This window comes from Corylus avellana, chromosome ca10 (assembly GCF_901000735.1).
Source record: "Corylus avellana chromosome ca10, CavTom2PMs-1.0".
In the NCBI taxonomy this organism is placed as follows: domain Eukaryota; kingdom Viridiplantae; phylum Streptophyta; class Magnoliopsida; order Fagales; family Betulaceae; genus Corylus; species Corylus avellana.
In genome coordinates, this window is record NC_081550.1 from 2,378,051 (window position 1) to 2,394,195 (window position 16,145).

Consider the following 16,145-nt stretch of genomic DNA (forward strand, 5'->3'; position numbering starts at 1 on the left):
CTGATGGACTCATCTTAGGGGACTTACACCCGTACATGGTGTGAGTACTGTTTAATCATACCCGTGTAGTGTGTATCATTACTTCCTAAAAAAAGATGGCACACTTTTCCAAGCACACATACTAGACTTTCCTTAAAACCTTTGTTTGATTTTCTGATCTCTGAAAAACATAATATTAGCTTAAGCATTAGAAGTCAAGTTCACTTAAAGTATGTTTGAAATTGTGTTTGAGAAATAGAGTTTTTAAGTAAAAAAAAAAAATGAAGCTTTTGTCAAAAGTGTGTTTGGGTTAGTTTGATATCACTTCGATAGTAAGGGTGTCAATACGGTTACAGTTAGCGATTATTGGCAATAATCGCTAACCGTAACCACCTTCAACCGCTAACCTCCTAGCGGTTAGCTACTAACCGCCGGTTAGCGGTTAGTAAAATAGGTAATCGCCCGCTAACCGCTTTTTTAAAATTGGGTTTTTTGGCTTTTTTTGGGCGTTTGTGGGCTTTTTTATTACTGTATCTGTATCATTTTTTACCTTTATTTGTTTTTTGTATTTTTAGTGTCTTCTTAGGCCCAATTACTATAAAAAGAGCTCATATTGAAAAATAAAAAATATTTGACCTCAAATTTACATTTACTTGTACTTAATCATAACTGATTAACTTTTTTTTAAAAATAAAATAAAAAATTGAACACAACATATAAAAGAAGTTTAAATAAAACATATGATATATATGATTATATGTATTATTTGTTATTATATAATCATATGATTTAATGATCAATTTATCATGTAATATAATCATATCAATTATAGTGATAATATTACTAAAATTAGAATGATAATACATTAATACTTTAATTGTGTTTATAAGTAACATATTATTTAATCCAATGTCAATTACTTCATTTGATATTATACGAATCACATTATCATTGTACATTAATAATATGATTGACTTGAATAAAGTATTTGAATTATCATTGAATCATATGATTAAGTATTGATCTTATACATTTATATTATTCATATGCATATATGTATAATTATAATTTATAACATATATAGACTTATAAGTTTATAACATACATTAGAACTAAGTCTCTAGATACTTAATTGTTGTATTAGTATGAATTGGTATACTTAAGAGTTATGTCATATTATATATGTATAATTTGTTATTATGTAATCAAATGATTTAATGATTAATTGATCATATGATATAATCATATAAATTATAGTGATAATATATTAATACTCAAATTGTGATTTAATTATCTAAAAAAAATTATGATTTAATGATCAAGTGATTATGTTATATGTATAAATATTATTATAATTATAATTATAAAAATATATTATATAAAAAGGCAGTTAGCGGTTACGGTAAGTAAACCCAATAACTGCTAAGCGATTAATACAGTTAAGCGATTAGCGGTTAGTAGCGGTTTCTAACCGCCCGCATTCACACCCCTATTCGATAGCTCTTCTCTTATTGCATTTATCTTATGTATTAATTTTAGTTTTCTTTTAAAATTTATACATTTAGAACTTTTTTTTTGGAAGTTAAATTTAGAGAAGTTATTGAAATATGAAGTGCGTTAGAGGGCTTTTTGAACATTAGGAAGTCCAAAACCCAGCTAATCATTTCGGCCCACACATTAACAAGTCCCAGAGTGGAAAAGTCTAGTGATAAAGCGACATCGTTTCAATCTTCCCCTACACGTTCAAGAAAATCTCCCATCTCTCTATGTAAAGGCATTCCCCCATTTTGTCCATCCTCTCAAACTCAAACACAAGAGCTCATCTGAGGCGCCAATAAGGAAAACACACAAAGATCCAACTGGGTTGCTTTCCACAACATATACCAACAACATGTTCTACAGAGGGTAAGTGGCTTTTTTTCCTTAAGATCTTATTTATCAAAGTTCTCGTCTTTTCTTAAGTTTTTTTGTTCTTACTTCTTTGATTTAGATTTAGATTTAGGTTTTGTATGTTTGGTTTGTTGTTATTGTTGGTTCTTTTTTTATGAAGTTACTGTGAGAGTTCGGTTTGTTAATTAACCTCCTTTCTTAGTTTTTTTTTCTGTTTCAATGTGTCTTATTAAGTCTGATTGACCGTCGGTTCAAAACTATCTTTTCTGGGTATCTGTTTCAAGCTGAAAATTTTGTAAAAGGAAGAGCTGGGCCATCGATGAACTCTTAACTACTTTTGTAGCATACCCAGATGCTTTTATTTTTTTATTTTATATATATATTAACGTTTCAATGTCCATTTTTTACGTGTTTCCAAGAGTAAAGGTGAAACGTATACACAGTTATTGGGTTCTTATGCATGCCGCTAAACGTATATAAATTTGTACATGTTAAATACTTTAATTTCATCAAGATATGCATCTAGTCATTCCCCATGTCTAGATTTTCAGGAATGACCCCTTTGACACCATGTGTATGTGCCAAAAACAAGAAAATCATGTTCATCTTGTTTTCATAGGATTTTAGAAAATTTAGTTAGACTCAGGGGGAAGCCAATGGTTTTTGAATTTGGCATCTCTTCCACCCATAAATTGGGAGGTCATGAGTTTAATACCGCAGGTATGCATGGTTGTATTTGCTCATTGGAAAAAGCAGTTAGGTTTTTGGGGAAAGCAATGCTTGCAGCCTTGCACACCACCATAATTTTCTTCAAGTGATAGGCTGATAGCTTGGGCTATGACTGTATGCTACAAGCATTACTATAGCTTTTGCCTTCTTAAGTCTTAATAATCTTGGAAAAGAATAAGACTCTAGAGAAGGATGGGTACTGGTACTTAAAAAAATGATAGATAACCTTTTTATTATTATTATTATTATTATTATTATTATTTGTGCAAATGCCAATACTAACACCCCAAAGAGTCTTTTAGATAATAGAACAGGCCATGTGACTAAAATCACTGAAACTTCAATAAGTGGATTTTTTATTCACTAGAACAAAGATGTGAGCATATTTTCACTGTTTACATTGTTGCACTATATGGCTAGTCTTAAGGTGGTAATCCTTTACAGGGTTATTTTATACAATGGCTTTCTTTCTTTCTTTCTTTTTTCTTTTTTTGGGAAAAATAAAATTTAGTCCTTAGGTTTTCACATGATTGTAATTTAGTCGCTAAGTTTTAAATTTCGACAATTTGGTCCTTAGGTTTTCCTTTGGCTTTAAACAAGTCCTTTTGTCAACCTACCCTTCAATTAATTAACAGTGTGCTCCATCAAAGTAATCAATTATTGCTGTGTGACTCTCATTGAAGATGTCATGTGCCATGTGGCACATTTATTTTAAATAAAAAAATTAAAAAACAAAGTTTAAAAGAGAGAGAGAGAGAGAGAGTTGGCTGGTCACCCCTAATCGGTGAGGGGAAAGGGTGGCCGCCCCTCATAGGAGAGAGGCCGCCACCCCTCAGTATGGGAAGGTTGCCCTCAGAGAGGGGTGTCCACTGTCCCAACTCTTTTTTTTTTTTTTTGGTTAAAAAAAAAAAGAAAATATATATTTGTAATTTAAAGTAAATGTACCAGGTAGTACATGCATTTGGTATATGATGTATCAAACAAGAGTCACATGGCATCAATTGATTGGTCTAACATAGCACACTGTTAATTAATTGGACTGTAGGTTGACAAATGGACCTATTTCCAGAGGACAACCTAAATACTTAATTGTCGAAATTGGGAACTTAGGGATTAAATTGAAATCTAGAAAACCAAGGGACTAAATTTGATTTCCCCCCTTTTTGTTTTTGCCACCAGGGGGAGTGGGGAGGGGGGAGGTTAAATAAGAAATGCACAAGGGACCAGATATTTGTGAGTGGGGAGCACCATGCATCAGCAGTATTCCATTATTATCCATCTACCTGTGTTGCACTCTAGAAAAAAACTAAATTGGAAATATGAGGAGCACTGCATCACGTCTTGGATAGACTACTTCATATAAAAATTTATGAAGACTTGGGATTAACTTGGATTTGATTTAGCAAATATTTTCAAATTGGAAAGAAAGCGAGCTCAATCATGGGGGAGCCAAGGTATTTCCATGATATTTTAGTTGTTCCATCTTGTAAGCCGTGATTTCTAGGCAGGTTTTGGTTAGTCTTTCTCTCTTTGATGACAATGGTGTTGTCTGGTAACCCTTAGGAGCACTCAATCTTGGTCTTATTTTTCCAAATCTTGAGTTTGTACCCTCTTTTCTTTCCTCCTTGCTATTGTCTACCAGCAGATCTATAAAAGACCTGCATTCAAATGCATACAAACTTTTCTTCCTTGCACACTAATCATGGATGCATTTTCAGGCAGCCAAACAGGCTTTGATACTGTTTAGACTCCTCCCCTGTCAACTTAGTTTGTTGACAGAAATAAGATGTTAAAACTGCTTTTCATGGTAAAGGTATCACAATAATATCTGGAGAAAATGAAATGATAACTTAAATGCAACAGTATGCTTGGATGAGCACATTAGGGTGGTGTTTGGTAAATGGGTTGGCCTAGACACTGTAGTTGATATAAATTGATGTGAAAAAAAGTAAGAATGTCTGGTATAAAAAAAGTGAAAAAGTGGTATGGAAAAGTGAAAATTTTTGTTTTGTAGTGAATTTTTTATTTGAATAATAATAAAAAGTGAATGATGTAATATAAAAAATAAACAAGTTAGAATGTTTTGATGTTGATATTTTTGGAAAATGGGGATGAATAGTAACGGGGGAAACCCCAACTCATTTACCAAACAGAGATACAGTAGAAGCAAGGGACCGAACCTAGCTACTAAAAATGTAGGTTGTTCAGGTTAAAAACATTACTTGAAATGCAACCTCCTGTGTCGATTTGCACCAGCACATGGTTGCTTAGACCTCAACTTGCATAGAAGAGAATGATGGTATTAAAAGATGCAGGGTGAACTATTAATTGGTTGGGGAATGGGACCACTCAAGATTGCCAGCTTTAGAGGCCAGTGGTTATGGGTTGGATAAAGTTAAAACATTTTAGGTTTCATCTGTTTGGGAGGAAGATGAGGCGAAAGAGCAGAAAATGGTTGAAGATTAATTCTCTTGGCCAAAGCTTAAAAATAGAAATGTTTAGTAATACAGTTAAATAGTTTTTTTTATTTATTATTTTATTATTTTTTATTTTTACTGGTAAATTGACTGACACCCCCCTCAAATTATGAATTGTGACCTCATCCACCACCCCATTCAACGGCGTGGAAGCGCCATTTGAACTACAATTTAACTAAGTAATGTTGATTCGTTTTTGGTTCGTGCATGGATTATTGACAAGTTGTCTTTTCTGTTATCTACATGGATATTGCAAACAGCGGTAAATTTCCTGATGGTGGTGATGGGCGTGAAATGGGTCCAAAACGTCAGCGTGTAGTTGATCAGGGATCTTCATTCTATGGAAGTACCCCTGGTTCAAGTTTTATGTACAATGCATCTCCTTATACCTATGTCAACCAATCTCCGCCTTTCCCTGTTGTCCGACTTCGTGGTCTTCCGTTTGATTGCACAGAAATTGATGTTGCTGAGTTCTTCCATGGTCTGGACATAGTCGATATTCTTTTTGTCCATAACGGTGGCAAGTTCTCTGGAGAAGCCTTTTGTGTTTTGGGGTATCCTCTTCAGGTTGATTTTGCCCTTCAAAGGAATAGGCAGAACTTGGGCAGGAGATATGTTGAAGTTTTCAGAAGTAAGAGGCAGGAATACTATAAGGCGATAGCAAAGGAAGTTTCAGATGCTCATGGTGGTTCACCGCACCGAAGGGTCCAAAGGGCTAAATCTTATGATGAGGCAAAGGAGTCAGCTGAGCACACAGGGGTGTTGCGGTTGAGGGGATTGCCATTTTCTGCTGGCAAGGATGATATAATGGAGTTCTTTAAAGATTTTGTTTTGTCAGAAGATGCAATTAATCTTACAATGAACTCTGAGGGAAGGCCTACTGGTGAAGCATTTGTGGAGTTTGCAAGCCCAGAAGATTCAAAAGCAGCCATGGTTAAAGATAGGATGACCCTTGGGAGTCGATATATAGAGTTGTTTCCATCCTCTCAGGGGGAGTTGGACGAAGCAGTTTCTAGAGGGAGGTGACTTCTTATTGGACCTTTTTCATTAGTTTGTTATCTTGTACCTCTATGATATTAACTTTGTCTTATTGTCTACGAATTTTGCTCTAGTAGTTTCTCATTGTTGTTGGAGAACTTTTTTTTTTTCTTTTCAATTTATGTTTGGAACTAAATATAAGAAGCTATGCATATATACTTAGATTATATATCTGCTTAATTTTTGCTTGTTAACTAGTATTTGACCATTTCTTCACGAACGGGTGGATTGCTTGAAATGCACAAGATAAAATGCCCCTGGATGTAATGCCATCATCTTTATGGAGTCAAATTGTTGTGGAGTTTCTGAGTTCTCTTCTAGGGCTTGTTTAGCATATGTCTCTACCAGTTGGTTTAGACATAAGTCTACACTTGTTTTGTTCAGGTTCTTCTCATGTTTATTTAGTAAAAAAGGTTTACTAACCTCTCCCCCATCCCCATTAAACTATATTGGTGCCTCATGTCAACATTTACAATAAGTTTCAGGGAGGTAATGTTCTGTTTTATGCCATGAAATTGTTAAAGCTAGTTTTGTTTTTCATTGCTTGCACAAGGCAGAGAACCTATATGCTTTGTGCTGAACCTGGCAAGACTGGATCTTTTCTCCTGTCTACCATGTTTCAATTTGAAAATTGTGAAAACATTGGATTGGAATTCTCTACAATCGGCTGTCCAAATTTCCCTCTCAAAGAGGGGAGGTGTGCGACAAAGTAAAACAAAACGAAATAAAATCATGGCACCATCATGTATATCGTTAACTGCAATAAAACAGAATCTGGACCCCGTAAAATGGCTCCAATGAAGAAGATTCCATTCCATTAATTTTCATGGCTCAGGAGAAGAAAGATCATTGATATTTATTTTATTTTAACAAAGTTTTGATAATTGTAATGTCATTAAGGTGGTTAGTTATGATCAAATCCTCATGAATTTGTAATGTTGTTTTGGAAATTCTGATTGTTTTGGGAATTCAAAAATCCAAATACTTTAGTTTTATAATTAGATTGAGAACCTCGAGATCTAACTTTCAATTATCCCATTTAATTCCCTCTATATCTATGTAAGGGTCCTCCATCCCATTCAAACTGTATTTTGTTTGTTGGACTCAACTGTTTATTATTTTGAAAAGGTCAACTCTGTGCTAAAGTTTCAGTGCCAAAGCTCACACTGACACTGCTTATACAAGTTAGTCATCTGGCCATACAGAAATCGTAAACTTAGGAGCTGTTATCTGTCCCATCATTTGATAGGCTTGTAGCTCTTTATTTTTTTTATTTTTTAATAAAAAAAAAAAATAAAAAAAAAAAGGGAGGAGAAATCATAATCCTAAAGTGAAACAATTATAAGCAAAACATGAAGGTTCAAAGAGATCTCTCCAATTCCATTAAAAATGAATAATCTAAATTGAGTTATCTCTAATGATTCGGGGTTGGTTGATCTTTCTCCTCACCTTTAAAGAAGCGGTCAATCACCTCTAATCATGTCACTATCTTCAATGAGAAAATGGTGGTCGACACATTTATGAATGGTCTAATTAACTTAAATTTATGAAATTGTAAGTTCTATAATTATAAGGAAATGTAAGGGATCTTAATCCTGAAAGCATTTGATATGGGGGGTTAAACGACGAAAATCTCTCTTTTGCCTACCTCTATCCCGATAAGCTGAAAACAAAACCCTTATTTTCTGTTGAGTAATAATTCTAGTAAGTCTTGAATGAGCTTATGAGCCCCTCGAAAGCTTGATGCAAACAAATGAATTTTTTTTCTACGTCTCTGAGCTATATATCCACGTTTAATTCTGATCATTGAAAAAATGAAACTTCGATGAATAACTAAATGATTTCATTTCTTTCGATTATTTCTTTTCCCTCTCTTAGTTAAAGTTTTTCTTTCAATTTAATCTATTAAATTAATATATATCTTTAAAATATATAATTATCACATGAATTTTTAATAAGATCAAAAGTGATGTTCTACGAAATTGAAAGAAATCATTTCCACACTTTAAAAAACTTAGTCAATAATTTGTAAATGGTGTAAAACAAATTTAAAACCGAACCAGTTAACTAAGTCCACTGAGCCGAAAGTTGTGATCTTATCATACGACTAATTTGAAAAGAAAGAGAGGAAAAAAAAATAAAAAAATCAGAGATTAATTAAGGGAGATTGACCAAGTTGTGGATTACTGAGCCAATTAGCTCAAACAACACTTTAATTAATTATACGTGATTTTGTCAACCTGTGGATTACTGAGCCACGTGCATGAATAGTACAACCCTTTGGAATCCCATGGAGAGTACTGTCTCAAATTTCAAACGAAAAACGAGGGGATCAGACCAAACCCTAAAATTAATTAGAAATGTCTGACCAGGTGAAGCTAAGAAATAGGGGCCCTTTTAGGTAATTTTAAATGTTTTACGAGTATTTTGTATTTTAAATTATTTTTATTTTATCAAACAAAATAGACAAATGAGAATCTTAACTATATATTAACCGTCCTTTGTCCTGCATAAATATTATTCCTAATCTAAAATCCCTAGGATGCACAAACTTTTGACATGTTGTATTGGTTATTCTCTCTTTGGCTCTTTTGCTTGGTTTTGTTTTGTGGTAGACCCGGCATTCGTTTGTTTGGTTTTGCGGTTTTAATTAAGACGTGTGGATTAGATGAAGATTTCAAGCATAGTTAATGAAAGCGTTTGATGACATTTGTATGACATGTGTTTTTAAAAGTACGCTCTTCTAAAACTGTGCATTTTAAAAAATTACCTCATTAATTTAAAATAGTACATTTTTTAAAATACGCCATATTGGATCATGTGCAAGTATATATGTATATTTTTTAAGTTTTTAAACCGTCATTTTTTTTAATGCACTCCTAAACATCTTCGTAATTTTGTTTAAAATACGTATTTAACTTGCAAAATTGCAGGATCAAACGATTCAAACGCATTCTCAATAGAATTAGTGACACTTTCTTATCAAAGACAACCAATGGACTGTTGATATTTAAAAGAAAAAGGAAAAAAAAAAAAAGAAAAAAAAAAGGGATCATATTGCTGTCACAAAAATACCCAAACTGAGATTAATTTTTTTTTTTTTAAGAAAAAAATTATAAACTTGATTACATAAACCATTTCACACTGCTTGAAGAACTCTCTTTCTCTCTCTCTCTCTCTCTCTCTCTCTCTCTCCCTCCTCCCCATGTCTTCACTCTTTTGGCTTTTTGTTGAGGGCAGCGGGCAGGCCTGACCGAAGTATCTATCCTAAGCAATACAAACCCCAACACAAAAGTGTGAAATCAGGTTAAAAAGAAGAGAGAAATGAAAGAAAATATATTAATTACTTTTTTTTAAAAAAAAAAAACTCTTCAACAGGCAGCGGGCAAGGCCCTGCCCAAATTATTCCCAATCAATCAATCAATCAATCAATAATCCCTAGGATCCATAGAAATTTGAACTAAACTCTCTCCCTCTGGGTATTGCTTAATTAGGGCAACGGGCAGACCTGCCCAGATTATCCCTCATAAATATAAGGCCTAAACCATCACTCAAGCATGATATCTCTCTCTCTCTAGGGTTTACTTGGGGTTTCTCTGGCCTTAGTCATTTCCTCAGAGCTTACTTAGGCTAGAGGTAAATTGTTCTCTCCCTTGAACTCTAGGGTTTTATCAAGTTAATTTCTGGGTTAATCTCCTCCTCCTAGAAAACCTCATTTCTGGGCTCTGGCTTTGGGAATTATTCAATAGTGCAATAATCTCTCTCTCTCTCTCTCTCTCTCTCTATATATATATATATAGTGGGTTTTCTTCTTTCTTTCTTTCCTTTTTTTTTTTCTCAAGTAGTTTTGAGCTTGAAAGTGTTTGTTTCTAGAGGGTGGTTGGTTACTACACTTTTTTTTTTACCACTTTTCAGTCAAATTTAGTAGCTTTAAAGTATCCTAGCTAGTAGGGTTTTCTAGTGCTAGTTTTTGTGTTTTAGCAATCTTCCTTGTAAACTTTAGTAAAGGCTTTTCAGCTTACTACTCCTGCCAGATTCGGTACACTCTGATAATTTGTACTTGGCCTCTCTTCAACTCAATCTAGCAGAAAACTTTATCAAATGGCTCCATCTGGTAGAATAAGAAGAACCACAAGACCAACCAGAAGGCAGCCAAGAAGAAACCATTTCAAGAAGCGGCTTCCACACTCCAAGACTAATCAAGAAGCAATTATTATATCAAGGAATTTGCCTTCTTCCAACTCTTCCTCCACCACCATCTCTGATGACATAGAAATCCCTTCAAGCGGCTGCTGCACACCAAAAGCTCAGAGATTCCGGATACCGGAGATTTCGACGTGCCCGCCGGCCCCGAAGAAGCAAAGATTAGTGTCAAATTGCTCGTTGCAAAGATCTCCCATTGCATTCTTTGCTCCTCCAGACTTAGAGCTTTTCTTCTTCTTTGCACTTCAAGATATTTCGGTTTGACCACATATATCTATATATGTGTGTTTATAGAAAATATTATGAAGACCATTTCACCAATTTAACTAAGAGGTGATCTTCAAAGAAGTTGTTTTAGTTTAGTTTGTGTTTTTCCATCTTCATGAGAATTTGGGATTTTGATTGAGTGATCTTTGGAAACAGTTGTTAGCTTTGTTTTTCCCTTTAATTTGCTACTGTTTTCAAATTTGTAGGGCATACTAATCACTAAATTTAGCTGGTGTTTACCAACTAAATTTATCCTTTATACCTACTTTCCCTTTTTTATTTTATTTTTTTTATTCCCTTTTCTATGTATTGCTGACCCCTCTAGAGTTTGGTGAGTGCAATGTAATGGGTGGGATTTCATGAGGTTTGTGAGTGTGTTTAGCTTGCAATTATATCAGCTTTTGTGTGTTAATTAAGTCAACCTGAATTAGTAAAGAGCCATAGACTTCTTTATGCGTGTAAACACTTCTTTATTATCATCATTCTGTCTTCTTATTATGAACCTTCTTTTATACATATATCATGGTGCTTTCCCAACAAATGTTTGTACAGTTTTACATATTTTCCGGGCTTCAAAGGCTATAAGCTTGCAACTCTTTTACAGTTTGCTGACACGTGGCTGATACATGTTGAAAGAAAGCCTGAAAAGTGGTTTTTATACACATTATTTAGAATATTAGGAGGCATTATCTGGCCTTGATGAGTTGAGATAATTAAGGCTTTCAAATAGCCAGTTCAAATTATGGCCATTATTTGAGGTGACTGGCCTTATATATAAAACCCCACTAATCATGTTGGAGGACCATTGTTTGTCTAAGAAAATTAATTAGACTCAATTAGTGGCTTATATTGTCAAACCTGAGGGTCCCCTAAATAGTTGATGTACCCCCACCCTACATTTTGATGTGATATACAATTAATGTTCCATCTCTTCCTCGTAAAGGGCTTTACAGAAAAGGTCTTCCTACCTAGTTCCTCGATCTATATATTTTCTGTTTTTGGAGAGTAATAAGAAATGGAATTTCCAGCCTTCCAGGCTAGGCTTTCCCACACATGGAACAGTTAAAATTTTCTTGGGATTTTGGCCACAACCCACAAATTCTTAACGGATAGTAAATATGATAAAGTTAATGAAGAAAAAGAAAATGATTGAAAATGAGAGTGAAGACAAATAAATTAAGAGGAAGCACCTCCCTCCGGGTGCAAATTGGAAAGACACGGGTGAAGTTGGAGTTACAACTTTATCTTTTAACAGTGGGAACATAAAAGGGAGGGGTTTGGTTTTTTTTATGCAAATTGTTTGGGTGAGAGATGAGGCTGTCAGATGTGTGGGTGTCTGTGTGTCTGAGCGGAGGCCAGCATGGAGAAGAGAATCCAATGAAGAGACTCTCGTGCGGGTTGTGATCATTGTCACCCTTGGAGAATCTCAAGAAATTTCTCATCATTTTTTTCCCCTGACTTTCGTACTTTCTACTCCATCCATATTCATTCATTTTTATCAAATTGATTGGGGCACCCGTGTGTGTGTCATCGCTAGCTAATCAATTAATTATATATGAACAGATCGATCGAGGTTTTTTTTTTCTTTAATATTTTAAAATGATATATGTGTTTAGAGAATGTAATTCTTAAGTATGTTTTTAATAAGATTAATGTAATTTTCACATGCATAAGTATGATTATATGAGAAATGATAAAAACAATAAAGAATTTGTAAATTAATCATTTTTTAAAAAAAAAATTTTAAAAGGAATCTATATCAGTTTCATTCATAGAAATCATCATGAGCATAAAACTCTTACAAGCAATCATAGCTAAAGCTACAAGGTTACAAATGTCACAGATGACGTATTACATTTCAGACCCAAAACTAATCCACTAACCTATGACTAAACTACATATTAAAAAACATATATGTACCAAATAGACTCAAACTAATGCATAAGTAGTGTTTATTCCTCGGAACCGAGGGTAGACAAACTTTAAACCAAAACTCTTCCTCATCGACCTGAAAGTCAGGATAACGTTCACATCCACAACCCAAAGGTCTGGACCATAGCATCACGCATGTAAATTAATCATTAGATTTACAGACTCATCACATAAGTCAATAGTAGACCCCACAAATTTAATGATTAATTTATTGAATTTATAAGAGAATATGGGTCAAATATGAAAAACTTAATAACTCCTAACATTTCTCTTTTCTATATATATACCACGCCAATATCTTACAAATATTCAACTATGCTAACATGGCACGATCTAATAGTGATTAGATTTCTATTTTATTTTTTAATAATAACTAATCCAATGACTACTACACCTTGCAATGTCAATATAACAAGGGCTAATTCATATTTTTTTTTTTTTTAAAAAAAAAGAATAATCAATCATTAGATTAGTAGGACCTATCTAAGTGAAGATGGATCCACTGGTTGATTTTAAAAAATTGAAGATGGAAAATGATGGGAGAAGAAGCGGGGTAGATACTCTAGCATTTCTCTACATAGATATCATAATTAAGTTGCAAATATTGAAATAATAAAATCATAACAATATAATTTAAAAATAATAATTAAGATTTTTAAGAACTATACCGTAGATCGAGTACTTAATTATATGTCCTACAAAATCTAGAATATCTAAATTCAAAATTAATTTTTAAATTTTCATTGAATTTTTTTAAAAAAAAGTTATATATGTAAGTAATTAGCTTAAAAATTATAAAATCCTTCGTAATTATTTTCTTTTACAAACGGTAAGAACTAAGAACACAATAATACATGCATGATTTTGTCATGCATGTGACAGGTTTCCATCCTAATTAATCTCGGATTCTTTTTTAATATCTTTCTTTTTTATGTTTTTTTCTTTTCCTCCAAATCCAATCATGTTCGTTTGCAAAACTACAGGGGCACTAAAAATCTCACTCCGATATCATGTCTACAACATTCGGTCCCCTCCAAAAATAACCTTTTCTTTTTCTTTTTTTTCTATCTTTTTTCTTTGACAGAGATTAGTATTAGGAGTGCGAATATGATCACTATATATCCTATCGTGATGAAATGACTTGAAAGTCACGTCAATGGCTAAAGCAAATAACTTTGAATATTTCAGTACGTAGTACTGCTGGAGAGATAATTCATTTTTGGAATATACAAATGCAGAAGGAATATGTGAGGGACGGTTTGCATTCTCAGGTACTGCTGGGTTCCCTAGCTTTCCCTTAGATAAACCCTTTTTCACAATACTGAGGGCCCTTCTTTGTTGGGCATGATGATCATCATATTTATCTACATGTGCATTGAATCTAGCATGCACGTGCATGTATATATATGCATGTATATCATGACAATAATTATGAGCATATTTTTAACTTAGTACTCAAAAACTCATCAATCCCAACTACTTGGAATGATCATCAATTCATATAAAAATTAAGGATATATATGGTCCTTTAACCCTTATCTTAGATCATCACTTCTCTTAAAAGCTTTAGTGGATATATAATGGAAGTGGTTGATTGAATCATTTAAAAATATATTAACACTTTCTTTCAAGTGTGAGCTCAAACCTTTTTTTTTTTTTTTTTTTGAAAACAAGACAAGAACGTCTTGTATATATTATAGAAACAGAGTTCGTAAAAAACTCTAAGAGACAAGAGCAAGTTGCTCTAAAGTAACAATTGAAATAATACAATTAGGAATCTCCTCCATCCATATCCTATCTTGTAAATTGAGAAGAGCATTCTTTGCCAATAAATGAGCTGCCGAGTTCGCTTCTCTCTTCACGTGGCCAGCCATGCACCCAGCTCCTCCTTGTATATAAGACGCTACGAGCATCCACAACAATCTGCCCGTAAGAGCTCCAATTTGGGCTGAGAAGAGAATCTAAGCTCCAATTTAAGCTTGGATTACGAGAAGAGAATCTCCCTCCAAAATGATGTCCTGCAAACCCAAATCACATCATAGCTCTGCCACCATCAAAGAGAATCACAACATAGTTCTGCCGCCATCAAACTTCTTTTTTAATGAGAGGTGAATGACAAACATAATATTTCATAAGCTTAAATAGACAAAAAAATGATTGTTAATCATTTAAGTAATATTTTAACACATGTATAATTTCGTACTTCTATCTTTTATAAGGGGAAGTGATATTTTGTTAGGAACTTATAGTCATGAGGTTCTAATAATCTTTAAGACTCAAAAACTTTAGCAACAATTAATTAACTCTTAACTTCAATCAATATAAAATAGCAATAATGTCATTTCAGTCTGCTTTTATGAGTTAACTCTTTTACCTGCATGTCTTGATAAAAGCATTGAAAGGCATATATCAAAAACAAGATAATCATGCACGAGCAATAGTGTTAATTAGTTGCTAATTAAGGCCACAAATGGGTTCATATATATATATAGTCAGGAACAGAATCAGGGCGAGGAGGGTCATATATGACCTCCCGAATTTTGAAATTTTTTCTTATTTGCTCTAGGAATTAAGCAAGGTCAAGATGTAAATTATCGTACCAAAAGTCGTGGCTCCGGGAGCTAGCCCCTAATTTTGTCTCTAGGAATATTAAAAAAAACACACACATATACATACATTTATCTGCAACACAAATATATTACATCACAGAACATTGTTGAAAACTTGGCAACATTCTGAGTGCACTGAGTAATTAAGTGTCAAAACTCAACTGTTTCATGTCTATCTATCTTTATCAGCAAATTCGAGACTGATTAAATCCAAGTTAATCCGTGAAGTTTATTTAATATTAACTTTGTTTTCTAAACAAAAATTGAACTCTGCAGGTTGTACTTATTTACTATATATTAATTAACTTCATTAATTTACACAGAGAGAGACCTTGGAATGAGGGATGACATGAATGGTCGCACTTTATTTATTGAAGTTATGAGAAGAAGAAACTGTATATGGATTGATGTCTCTCCTCTCTGCTCTCTCATAAAGTAAAGAGAGAGAGAGAGAGAGAGAGGTTCTTTTTAAATTCCAATGATGTAATATATATCTTATGAAACACCGATCACTTTACTTTGATTTGTTAAAGTAAATTTATTAACCTCCAACATCGCTAACTTTTCTAGAATCCGAGGTTGCCCCACTTCTTTCACAAAGGATGTTTATCTTCTTTAGCTTTTGGGTCAAACTACTTACAGTTACAGCCCCACGTACATTTGGTGGATATACACAAATATGTAATGTCTTGGGGGATTACTTTGAAATTCATGAAGAGGTAAAGGATTAAAGAAGTGATAATAATTTGTTTCTTTTTTAAGTTAAAATCATTTTGTTGGACCTTAATGACTTTCACTGCAAGAAAAACGACATTTACGACAACCCAACGTCATCACTAATTAAAGACCTAAAAGTCAGTAAATATTGTTGCCCTGAAAGTTGAATACTCTCTTCTAAACTTTCTTGCCATTTAACATTTGCGTTGTTGTTCCCTCCTATCATTAAAGGACTCAGATCTTTTACAATTGGTTGTCTAACTCGGCAAGTGTGGAGTTTACCTGCTCTAGTAGGTAGATCATG

At 33.5% G+C, this 16,145-nt stretch overlaps 2 protein-coding genes across 2 annotated transcripts; both read left to right on the top strand.

The window, feature by feature from the left end:
* Window positions 1-1,730: 1,730 nt before the first annotated feature.
* Window positions 1,731-6,298, top strand: LOC132163698 (uncharacterized). Its single transcript, XM_059574066.1, has 2 exons — window positions 1,731-1,884; window positions 5,336-6,298. The coding sequence occupies exons 1-2, from the start codon at window positions 1,871-1,873 to the stop codon at window positions 6,099-6,101; spliced, it is 780 nt and encodes a 259-aa protein (XP_059430049.1). The 5' UTR covers window positions 1,731-1,870; the 3' UTR covers window positions 6,102-6,298.
* Window positions 6,299-9,757: 3,459 nt separating this feature from the next.
* LOC132164462 (cyclin-dependent protein kinase inhibitor SMR9-like) lies at window positions 9,758-11,036 on the top strand. Its single transcript, XM_059574978.1, has one exon. It carries the CDS (start codon window positions 10,215-10,217, stop codon window positions 10,578-10,580), a length of 366 nt encoding a protein of 121 aa, XP_059430961.1. The 5' UTR covers window positions 9,758-10,214; the 3' UTR covers window positions 10,581-11,036.
* The last annotated feature ends 5,109 nt before the right edge of the window (window positions 11,037-16,145 follow it).

Coding starts and splice junctions, on each gene's coding strand:
- LOC132164462 (XM_059574978.1), top strand. CDS start 10,215: ATGGCTCCATCTGGTAGAATAAGAAGAACCACAAGACCAACCAGAAGG.